Source organism: Gambusia affinis, linkage group LG10, assembly GCF_019740435.1.
Source record: "Gambusia affinis linkage group LG10, SWU_Gaff_1.0, whole genome shotgun sequence".
NCBI lineage: Eukaryota > Metazoa > Chordata > Actinopteri > Cyprinodontiformes > Poeciliidae > Gambusia > Gambusia affinis.
In genome coordinates this window covers 21,148,687-21,160,973 of record NC_057877.1, presented here as the reverse complement: position 1 = coordinate 21,160,973, position 12,287 = coordinate 21,148,687, and the positions used below count along the sequence as shown (strand labels likewise).

The 12,287-nt window shown below is 34.8% G+C and overlaps 1 protein-coding gene across 1 annotated transcript; it reads left to right on the top strand.

Moving 5' to 3' along the window:
• Positions 1–4,073: 4,073 nt before the first annotated feature.
• Positions 4,074–11,847, top strand: LOC122837995 (regulator of G-protein signaling 5-like). The gene is made up of 5 exons (XM_044128245.1): positions 4,074–4,300; positions 4,768–4,881; positions 6,043–6,104; positions 9,100–9,266; positions 9,421–11,847. Exons 1-5 carry the CDS (start codon positions 4,257–4,259, stop codon positions 9,583–9,585), a joined length of 552 nt encoding a protein of 183 aa, XP_043984180.1. The 5' UTR covers positions 4,074–4,256; the 3' UTR covers positions 9,586–11,847.
• The last annotated feature ends 440 nt before the right edge of the window (positions 11,848–12,287 follow it).

Here is a 12,287-nt window from a genome sequence, read left to right as displayed (position 1 = left end):
TAGCAATAAATACATTGAGTTAAATTCAAAACGCTGAAACAAAATCCAGGTGTTTGTTACTGTAAACACAATGAAAACAATCTTAGTTTATTGTCAAATATCTGTTCTGCGCTCATATGTTTTGGAAGCAGTTGAAGAGGGTATTCATATGTGTTTTCAGACAGAAGAAACAGCTATATTGAGTTGTGCTAAATATGAATTTAAAACCTTTAAAACTGCATGACCTGCACATTTGTATTGCATCCCAGCTCAATGAATTTATATTTACTTTAGAATGCTTGTTGACACCAGCCAACTACTATTTCACGTGCCACACTTTTATTGAGCCATTTTGAGTCAATTACTTCTGAAAAACAGATTTTATTGAGAGTTCCCTACTGTCACATGTCTATTCTGAATGTTAATTTAGATAAATAAAGCTTCTGTCAACATCATAAACAAAGCACCCGGTTGCCAGCTGTTACCAGTTTATTTGAACAACGGTCCAGCTCATGCCATTGGCTTTAGCATTCATTCACTCAAAGGGCTGTCCCTTCCTGAACCTTAGCTTCCAGGAAATTCTATGAAGAAAGCAAACCTCCATTCTTTGCATGTGCCGTCTGCAAACAAAATACAAAAGCAGTCACAAAACGGAAGCCCTCCTCAGATTTTCCATGTGAAATTTATTCACATATCTGTCTTTCAGCATAGTGATGCAAATTATGATGTGCACAAACTTTTATTTTTTATTCAAGGTTACCAATATGAAAACAGTCTGAGCAATATGCAAGGGTGCAAACTTTTTAAGGGTACAGAAGAAAAGTACTTTATACTTTTTGAAATTTTGCATTTGAAATTGGAGACAAAATGAAGAACAAAAAGCTTGTTCACATATTTATGTGTTTTAGGGATTTGAAGTCACCCTACAAAAAACTAAAGAAGGTGTGTGAAATTACCTATAGACGTTTTGCATGGTGAAAGGACACCTAGTCAACCTGACAGTTTGTTCAATTTTTATAAGTGCTCCTGTTACGTAATTGACAAGAGTCTATTGTCTGGATACAGAACAGGCAGTGCTGCAATAGGCACTTTCCCAACAAACCACTGTACCCATAAAGCTGATCCTTTTTAAGGCTCAAAGCTAAAAAATCAATAAGACAGGCAAGGTTCATTTAAGAAGCTTGAACTTACATGTTATTGCAGGGCCCCAAATGTTCCCTGGATAGGGTGTTGTTTATTAATCTGATAGGAGAGTTAAAATTTGTGAAATTGGATATTTTCCTAGGTTGTTCTGGCTCATATGTTTGGATTTACATCTCCTGGGTTTTATTCCTGAAGCAAATTTTAAGGACGGTTTACTCTCAATCCTCTGTGTTGCATATAAATTAACAACCCAAATAGAAAAATCACCTGAAGTGAGTGAGAGGTTCAGTGCATCTAATGTCAGAAATAAGCAGTGAATGTTACAAAATGAAATAAAAAGTTGTTACATATTTATAGAAGATATATATCCATGGAATGAGCAGCATTGAGCCATGCTCATCTTCCTTCCAATTAAGATTCATAAAAGCTTTATTTTTTTGTCTGCCCTCAGTTGATCAGAGACACTTTAATTAAAAAATGTTACAAGAAAGATTAATGATTTGTATCTTAATAAAGTTGGTGCAATGACATACTCACCAAACACACAATGAATTTGACATCAGATATATCAAAACCGATTTTTAATAATTCTGTTAAAGATCAAAATGTTGATTGGCTTAGAAGCTGAGAGATAATTGCTTTCTCACTTTTATCTTTGTTATGAGCAGCACTTTCAACCAAGATAAAATAGCTCAGTAATGAATATAAAGATAAAAAATAGTCGAGACCAATGACTAACAACACTCAAATGGGCTTGTCTTGTTTCATTAAAAGTAACAAAACACATGTCATTTTGAAATTAAAGCCATGTAATGTAACAATCTCTGCCATTAAACCAGATTTTTTAAGTTTGAGATTTTACATTTGCACATTCGTTAAAAATATGCGCAACTGTGAGAAACTTGTAATTGCTTTGCTATTCTTGATTTTAATGTGTCAAATGAAAACCATTTTTCCCTGACTAGCAGAAATGTTTTACTTGTTTTATAACCAATGTTAAAAATGGGCTTTGGAAGGAAAATGTTACCCCTATTTTCTAGTCGTAAAATGAGACATTAAATTATTTATTCATGTTTTAGAAAAGAAAGTTCTAAATTTTATAGAAGTTCTGTGAAAGATTCAATTTAATGCTTATTTTGAAAGTATTTAAGAATCTAGGATGCTATAATCTGCACCACCAGGCCCTTTGACCACCAGCTCCAGGCGAGACAGGTGAAGCGTCTTGCTGAAGGACACAACGGCTGAGAAAACCCAGTGGTTACAGGACAAATCCTCACTCACCTGAGCCACTGCCATCTCCTTCTCACATTCAATGAGTGTCAGTAACTAATGAACGAAATACCGCACAGATGTTTATGTGCTTGAGAAGGCTATGAATTATTCAGGGAAGAGATCTTATTTGCATAATTTAATGCTCCCTTCAATACAACTTGAGTCACTTAGCTGATGTAGAAAGGCCTGAAGACATGCATGAACACAGCCAGTCAGAGGACTGGCAGGATAAGACTAGGTTTTTCACTCTTTATGTGGAAGTATTCTCAAAATATTTTTACTTCCAAACTGACAAATACCAAAATAAATCCTCTTGAAAATTTGAGAGGTTTAATGTCACAGAAGGGAGAAAAAAATAATAATGTGCTTTGACTAATGTATGAGACCATACATCTGGTCAAGAGACAGTATATAATTCTGTCACATACTGATCATGGCTAGAAAACGGCACTTTGTCACTTGCAATCACAAATACTTTAAACCAATATGGTTTGCATTAACAGCACACAACACTTCATGAGCAGGATTGATTTCTTCCTTGTTTAACTTTTAGAAAATGTTTGAAACTTTAACGTGTTCTAACTTTGCATACTTGTGTCATGAGGTGTGGTGGATGAGGTGGTGAGGCAAAACGCTGGGAGACCCAGGTAAGAGAAATGTGGTAGATTTAATGATGAATGAAGCTCCAGACAGTCCAAATCCCTGGCAGCACTGCTGAGCGGAAGCTGATGCTAATCAAAGGTACCAACAGGGAGCACGAATGGACAAACCTGGCACACGGCAGAACAGACGCCAAATGAGACGTAAGGACCTGACAAAGACACAGACACACAGGTGACACTAAATACACAGGAGGTAATCAGGGAATGAGACACACCTGGGAACTAATCAAGGTGAGACAGGACAACACGAAGACTCAGACACACAGGAAACTCGAAATAAGCACAGAAAAACACGGAACATGACAACTTGGCATAACAAAGAATTTTACAATTTGATTATTTTTAATTTAAAAAATATTATTTTTGGTAGAGATATTTTTGCATTTCCTTGTTCATTAAATTAGATTTGCTAAATTCTGTTCTTAATTGTGTTTTCTACTTAATTGTCAATATGCAGTTATATATGGTTAAACCATTGTTTAACCATGCTTATTTTTATAAAGAAGTGAAAACACTGGAAGGAAGTGGCTGTAGGATGCATGATACAATCTATGTGATGGTGAGATTTGGTGAAATCATTTCATGCATTTCTAAAAGAATTATATCTACATTTTAAAGATGGAGAGGTACTCTAATTATAAGGAAATATCTTATTGACAGAAAGGAAAAAATTGTCTAGTAAAATACTACACATATTGAGCTCAAAACATATTCACGTATACAGTCATGTAAAGCACTTTGTGTTATAATTGAGTCTGAGAAAGTATATAAAAAGTGCTCTATAAATAAAGTTAGTATAATAGTTAAATAAGTATTAAATTGTGCAATTGTTACAAAGCATATGTCTTGCACAAGAGGTAAAATTGGAATAACTAACGTTAGTGCAAACTAATTTTGTTTCTTTTTTTTGTACCACAGAAGTGTCCAGGAGATTTTGGCTAATTGAAACCTTTAGGTAAACACCCATTCACTTCTGAAAACCCACCCTTCCTCAGCCAGGATGCTCAGCTGCCCATGTTGTGTAGACATTCCAGTCTGATTGGCTTAGCTGCTGGCCTCCGTCCCGAAGAGCGTCTGTATAAAAACTCCCCAAGTGGTGAAACTCAGAGACAGACAGCAAACAAAGCTCAAGGAGACTTTCAGAGGACTAACAGGAAATAACAATTCTCTTCGAAGTGCTGCAACTGAAAGTGTCTGAAAATGTGCAAAGGATTAGCTGCATTACCTCAAACCTGTCTTGAAAGGTAAGAGCGTTTTTCACCTGTCTTTAACTGTGCAAAACAAGATGTAAACTGTGTTGTTATTCTGTTTGGATACTGAAAAGTTTCGAGGGAACTTCTGATCTGTTTTTTTTTTCTTTATCTCAGATTAACATCTTGTCCCAAGTATTTGTTCTGGTTTTATGAGGCTCTTCAAATTCATTTTGTTCTTCTTATTATCATTATTATTATTTTTAATTATTTTTAACAGCATTAAAGTTAATATAATTTCTTTTTTAAGTAACTTTGCAACTACCCGAGATCAACACAGTCTGATTGTCTACTCCAGCTTTATCAGAATCATAAAACAAAGACATTTGGTTTCAAATAACGTTATCAACACACTGGCATGATGGTGATTTATATTCCAAGGACTTTAACTGGATCACTGTTACTTTTTCCAAGATGTCAAACCAAAAACGTAACATCTGCTCCTGATTTGCCTAACCCAGGGCCAAAGAGATCAAGACAAAGTTGGGAGTTTTGCTTCAGAAGCCTGATAATGCTATCGACCTCATCATCCCATACCCGGAGAAGGTTGACAAGAAGCCGGAGAAGCTGCAAAAGTGAGTGTTCTGTTTTGTTCTACAAGACTAATGATTGGCTGTGCCTGTTAGGTGGCCTGTGTATTCCCTGTTACCTTAACCAGATAAGAGAAGGTGAAGTGGAAGAACAGAGCCCTGAGCATTCACAAAGAGGTGCTGATCAAAAGAGATTAGACCTGCCCAGACATTGATTTGGCTCAGATGTCAAATGCTACAAAGCAGATACCTTGAAGAGATTTCTAGGAGACAAAATTGTGTGGGAGACATTCAACCTGTTTTTTTTGTTTGTTTGTTTTGTCTTTTCTTTGCCTCAACTCTGTTATATTACAACCTTGTAAGTATTAAATATTTTTTGTACTTATCTTAGCTAAACGACAAGAAAAACCATAAAAATTTATCTCAGATGTAATTACTTAATGAGCAATCATGGAACTGGAATGCTCAGATAAACACAGGCTGCTGTTGAGTCAGGTAACAAATCATTTGATTGCAATACTTATAGTTCTGTCGATAATCTTTCCAGATGCATTTAAGACCTGATGCTCTGAAAAACTGTACAGAAAAGAGAGCATAGAGGGGGCAGAAAGCCCACAACATTTTAAGATCAAACACAAACTTAGGTATCCATTGTACCCATCTGGTCTTGTTTTAAAGATTAAAGTCAGAGTTGAAATGGTTCTCATGAACACACACTAAATACCAGACGGAGTCTGCTTTGGGGAAATGTTTCCCAGAGTTTAATCAACTGGAAGAACATATCTGAGGTTTGAGTCTCTGTGAATCCAAAATACATGCACTACATATGTGCATATTTGTGTCATTTAATATTTTTTTAGAAATAAATTCAGAATTTTCTTCTGAATTTGAACATTTTATTTTTGGTTGTGTGTTTTTGTATAATATCACCTTGGTGTTTTCTAGAAATTACACATGATTCAGGCACAACATTGAAGTGTGGAAGTTGAGAGATCTTTCCAAAACCAAAATTTCAGACCTGTCCTCCAATGCTTCTCTTTATTTTAAAACTCGCATCTCACACTGATCTGTGGTTTCTCAGCAGATTTTTCTTAAAATTTTACTCCAACTGAGAAAAAAAAAGAAAATTTTACTAATCATCCCCACCACAAATATCCATAAATTCAGTATTTACTTTTCTTTTTCTTTTTTTTTTTCTCCCTGCAGGCCTACTCCTGAGGAGGCTGCTCAGTGGCGTGATAGTCTGGAACGAGTCCTGAACAACAGCTGTAGGTCTTGTTTTTTCTTTGATCTCTAACAGTGGCTATGTTAGTTACTGTGAATTTTATTTCTAACCACAAATGGATCAGTAGAAACAAATTATGTCTCTTTAAAAACAAGTGTTACAAGTAGTGTTTATAAATTGTTTCCCAAAAAACATATTGGTATATACTGGTTAATAAAGACTTTAACTTTTTTTTTTTTCTCAAGATATTTTCTCCAAACTGTGTGACTCGCATATTCTATCTCAACAATTTTGGTGTCTGAAATCTAAAAATTGCACACAACACAGCAATTTTAAAATGACATAGTGCACCATTTGGGTTTGAGTTATTGGGAGTGCATCCAAGCAAAGATGCTGCAAAAAGCATCATTATTTCGTTCTATACGCACCATTACACAGCATCTAGAGCAACAGATATCTACACAAAATATACTCCTTTCCTGATGCCGAGTGTCTGTCTTGTTTAAACAAGTTCAGCACACCAAGCAAGGTTTGGTTTCCATAAACATTTTACAGCTTGTGTGGTTGTTTAAAAACCTGAATAACAGTAGTTAGGTATGACATTAGTAATGAAAAATATAATGATGAGGATATTTTTACTTTAGTATCTCATCCAATTAAGTTTGCATAAGGTTTACAGGACTAAAAAGAGCAGATTTTCAATTTGTGAGTGCAAAAATGGTCCAGCAATGAAAAAGTTTAAAAACTAGATTTGTTACCAGTTTGTGCATATTTTTAGATCTAGCCATTTAAATAAGTTTGTGTATGCAATTGATCAAGTAGCTTAACATCTTCAAAAACTAACTGTATGAGACAAAACTTGGGTCAATGAAAGCTCAATAAATTGTGCCCACTGATGAGTAGCTGGAAGGAAGAAAGCAACTTTTCTAAAATTAAAACATTCTGTGTTATTCTAGTTGTACTATGAAAACAAGGACATAATGATGAAGAAAAAAAGAAAGCTTTAGAAACTCTCATTACGGGGCAGCTTATTAAAATAATCAGCCGTCTGTTGTAGCAACATTTGCTCCATGCAACCATCCAGAAAAAACACAGATCCGTGACTAATTCTATGCGTAGTAAAGACCTTGTAAAAAAGTAATCTACAAGAAAATATTTACATTGGAATATCTTAAAAGATGATGTTGACATTGGAGTAGCTTAGGTGCCAACCTGAACTAGGAGAAATGTTAGCAACGCTCTGTGGGGGAAAACACATTTATATTCTCTGTGCATACCACAAGCAGTCGTCCTGCTCCACTGTTTACCTCACAAAGTGCTCAGAAAGCCTGACCGGTGAGATGAATGATTACCTCTAGCAGTTAATGGTATTTATCCATACATGTAAACTATCTTGCTAATAAGTCACTTGTGTTAAAACCATATATAGATGTCACTGAACAGCTGATTTGTGTACACTGAAACATTTTCTCTAAGGAGCTCAGAGGGTGGCAAAAGACCTTCCTAAGTGACTTCTTTAGCACAGTTTGAGGTTCAAAGATATATTTGTACAGCCTTTGCATGCTTGAGTTGGTCTGTGTATGCACTTATGTGTGTGTGTTTAAAGCTGTCCATGAAGGTTACTCGTGTGTTGGTAACATCTCTAGGGAGACATCAGACAGAGTCCACAGGGCTGATTTATATCTCATTTGCTGCTACCCGCTGTGTCATGATTGTGTAATAACTTTCCATCAACATTAGCAAAGTAGTTCTTACAGGTAAATTATATTTCTTTCACTTTATGTCAAAATCAACCAGTAATAAAAATAAAATCTAAATTCTGCTGACGCAAGTGTTCAGCTTCCTCATATGGGTGTCCTTGTACTAAAGGTCTATCAAAAAAAAAGGAAATGCTGGAGCTTGATTGCAACTCAGAGCTATTTTGGACCAAGCCAGCCATTTAGATGGAAGATAAAAGCCTAAGGCCACAGCAAAATGCTTATCATCTGCAACACCGGGTTGTTCAGACAATGGGAGCTTTCACCAGCATTGTGTGAAATCACAATAACCTTGGCTGAGATGTGTGGATCTTATACTTTGGGATAAACACAATGCATTTACTTTGAAAGTAACAAATCGTTCCTGAAAGTACATAATTAAAATGCAATTCTATGACGTAACAACAAAAGGTAAATCTTCCGAACTGGAAAAGAAAGTTAATGCATTCAGCAATAATATGCATTTTTGGTAATCCATCTCATCTAAATGTGGAAGGTTTTGTCTGATTTAATGTCAGACAGTGATTAAAGAAAAGTGTGTTAGGATAGTGCAGTTATTAAGAATAATCATGTTTTGGGCCTCATTTGGATTAAGTGGAGAAAACTGAAACTTCTTTGGGGAACTTTTGGACAAAGTAAATATATTTGAACACTTTACAAGACATTCCACTTATGTCACTCTATGGAATACTCTCCCAAAGCTTTGAAGTCTTCAATATGTCATTCTAGATAACCCGAGAGTCTTTGTCATTTTTTGGTTGACAATAATTTTGGCACTGCTGTTTTCCTTTAAATGCCCTTTTTTGCCCAGTCTCTTTCTTATTGAGGATAACTGATAACCTAATATTTGGCAAATGAGTCCATCATGCTATGAATGTTGGTTTGTTGAAACCAACAAACAGCTGAATGTTGAAACAGCAGCTGAATGGTTTGTTGTCTTTTTCTCCTGGATTAGACTGGTAGGCTGGCCACTCCTGGGAAAGTTCATCATTGGTCCAAGTTTTCACATTTGTTTGCAATGCAATGTCATTTAATAGAATTCCAAAGCCTCACTAATGGCTTTTATAGGTGCCTATTAAATGTGATAAGTAGAGGTTAAATAGATAAACAGAGGTCATACTTAAGTAATTCCTTTGTTCTATAAATTCAACTAGCAACCAACCCAAAGATTTGTATTTTTTTTCCTCTTGTGATGTAATTGATGTGGCTGTAAACTGATATGCTTTGTTCAAGTGCCATGTGCTCCTCATTGATTTTATTAACTCCCTCTGCCTGTGTCAGACGGCCTGGCTTCTTTCCGCAGTTTCCTTCAGTCTGAGTTCAGTGATGAAAACATCGAGTTCTGGATGGCCTGTGAGGACTTCAAGAAGACAAAGAATCCTATGAAGATGGCTGCCAAGGCCAAAAAGATCTATGAAGACTTCATCCAGTCAGAGGGACCCCGAGAGGTCAGAGAATGTCCATTCCTATTTTATATTCTGTAATATTCTACATTAATATTCTGTATTAATAGGTTATTTATGTGGCCATTAAGCAATGTTAGACTTTATCCATGTCTGTTTTTTTCTGCTAACTGCAGATTTTATAACTTTTCCTCAACAGGTGAACATTGACCACTTCACCAAGGATGTGACCCTGAGGAACCTGGTTGCTTTGTCATCTTCTACCTTTGATCTGGCTCAAAAGAGAATTTATGCCCTGATGGAGAAAGACTCCTTTGGTCGTTTCCTCCGTTCTGACCTGTACCAGGAGCTTCTGGTCAACTAAGCCAATAAAGAGTCCAGGAAGGTGGGGAGGTTTCAAACAGCAGCTGATTTGTAAAAATGAAACCAAATTCACACATTTTATTCAAGCAAATGTCTATAAAGCACTCCTCCATAGGACTGAGTAAAGAATTTAACTACTCTCAAAATTAGGTTTCAAAATTTGGTTCTAAAATTATATAAAATGACAAACTGCATCTTGAAACAGCCCCATCTTTCCACATAACACATGTTCCTGATTTTCAATCTGAACTAGAGATTTTGGGGAAGCTGATTTAACCTGTTGCTGTTAAAGATTCCCCTGGTATATATCTCCTCACAATTCAAAGTAACTGAAACAAAAAAATGTTAGAAAGCAGGAATATTTTCATTTTTCAATTTGCTCCTTTAATTTGGGATGAGAAAACTTCTGAATACACAAAAAAAAAAAACATATGTTACATCTGTCAAAATGTATGAGATGTTTCAAAAGTTGCTTTGCCACAAAACCATCAATTTTACCTTAGAACTTTAAGTTCTAAGACTTTCTACATCAGTTACTTTGTTTATTTCCATCCATCCATCCATTTTCTATTCGCCCTTTGTCCCTGTTTGTAAACATTTATAAAAAAATTAAACGATGACGATGGCTTAATCTTATAAGGAAATAGTTGCAACTTCAACTAAGCCTTGAGATTGTTATTTGGTCTAATTTCAGAGCAAATAATTAATAAAATAAGTAATTTCACAAAAAAGACTATAAGCATGCAAATTGACAAACCTTATTATTTTCATTCTTACTGACCAACAAAATTCTTCTTAAGAGAAGATGGCCAGTCTTTATGAGAAAAATGCATTAAAAGTTTTCTAAAAATGAAAGTAAGACTCCTGCTTATGTGATTTTAACAAGAAGACTCAGTAAACACATATGTTACATATATTTTAGTGTCTAGGAGAGAAATTAGTCATTTATCTACAAGAAAGACATGCAAAGGAAGCTGTTGCAAGTCAAGAGCAAAAATATTTAAAGTCCTTTGTCATCATAATTTACTTATAAGTATGAAGCTGTATCAGTGCACAAATATGGATATTTCTGTTTCTCCACATAACTGTTTCACATTTCCGTTATTAGCACACTTGGAATATTACCAAACCCACCTTTTAGTTGTAATTCCTCCTGTGGGAGCAATTCATGAGAAGAGTGCTGACTAGCTGGCTCAGTGGTGCAACCCTGAGGTTGCCTCTAAAATGCAAGTTGTTAAGATGGAAAACCACATAGGAGGGAATCTCAATTTTATAAATGGAATACACAGAGTTGTGGGTTCATATGAAGAAAGTTATTTTAATTTTCCCATGTGAAAAAACTAAAGTTTACTGAAAGTATGCATGCCAGGTTCCTAAAAGGTCCAGTTAATAAAAAACATGGGAGAAGGAACTTAAAGGTATGCAGCACTTAAGAATGCCATACTATGTAGGCAATTATATTTGCAAATCCACTTATTACAAGTTAACTTTAAGACTCAAATGAATATCCACAGGAGAAACATTATAAAAAATACAACTCCTGTAGTTTTTTTATTTTATTTTTTACAATTATCTCCATCATACAGCATTTAAACCACAAGTTAACAATGTTTTTAAGCCACAAGAAATCATAAATCACCCAGGTACACTTGGTCAAGATAACCTGATATAATGGAGAGGTTGTTCTAAGAGTGCAATGTTTAAGTGTAATGTGTTTTGCAATGAGTTGATTATTGACAAATGTATTCATCATTAAGTGTGATTATATGTACTCTTTTTTTCCTTTTAAATTTAGAAATCATTATATTTTAACCACCACTGAAAACAAATCAATATTTGATATATTCAGCATTTTAAGCCCTTACCATGCCAATACAGCTCACTAATTTCAGATGGTATATTTTTAAAAATATTTTCCAGTCATTAACTGAATTTTAAACTTCCTATATTCTGCATTAGATGACAAGTACAACAATTATCCAATCATTTTGGAGAGAATTGACTGTAGGGTGTATAGGGGCACAGATTGACCATTCTGGTGTCAGAACCCTAGAAGTACAAGCAGAGAAATCATTGGAATATCATAAAATATATATTGTAAGAGCTTTAATAATGCTGAATATATGTAATTGCATGTAGCCTTGCATGTATGTTTTGTAGTGGATCACATAAAATATATACAATGCATACAATTGTTGAAGATGTATTTATTTATATTTGTAAATATCTATCTAAGTTATTCTAAATATAACAATGGAGTCAATGATTCTTTTCATGGAAAGCTGCAGAGAGCTCATAGGATCTTTCTACTGTTATAAAAACAAAATTTGACTTTCTTTTGTCACTTTGTTTTTCTTCACTAGACAACTATAAAGTTTTGTGGATGCAAAGACTTAGTTTTTTGTCCCGGGGATGAAAATGTTATGGCAGGTTTGGAAAACTTTGTGAGATGATATTCAAAAGGAAAAAGCAGTTATCCTAAATACAAAAACCCCAGAGAAAGGTTTTAAGACTATTGTTTCTCTGCAGGTAGATGCCAACATTTACTCTCAACATTTACAAGGAGACTTCTAAATGAATGTTAGCTGGCCCATAATTACCAAAATAATAAAAGAGAGAAAATTCAATGTCTTCTGCAAATTATATGACAACTTTAGTCAGAACCTAATGAAATAAATTAAACACCTCCTTTAGTTTTGTCTA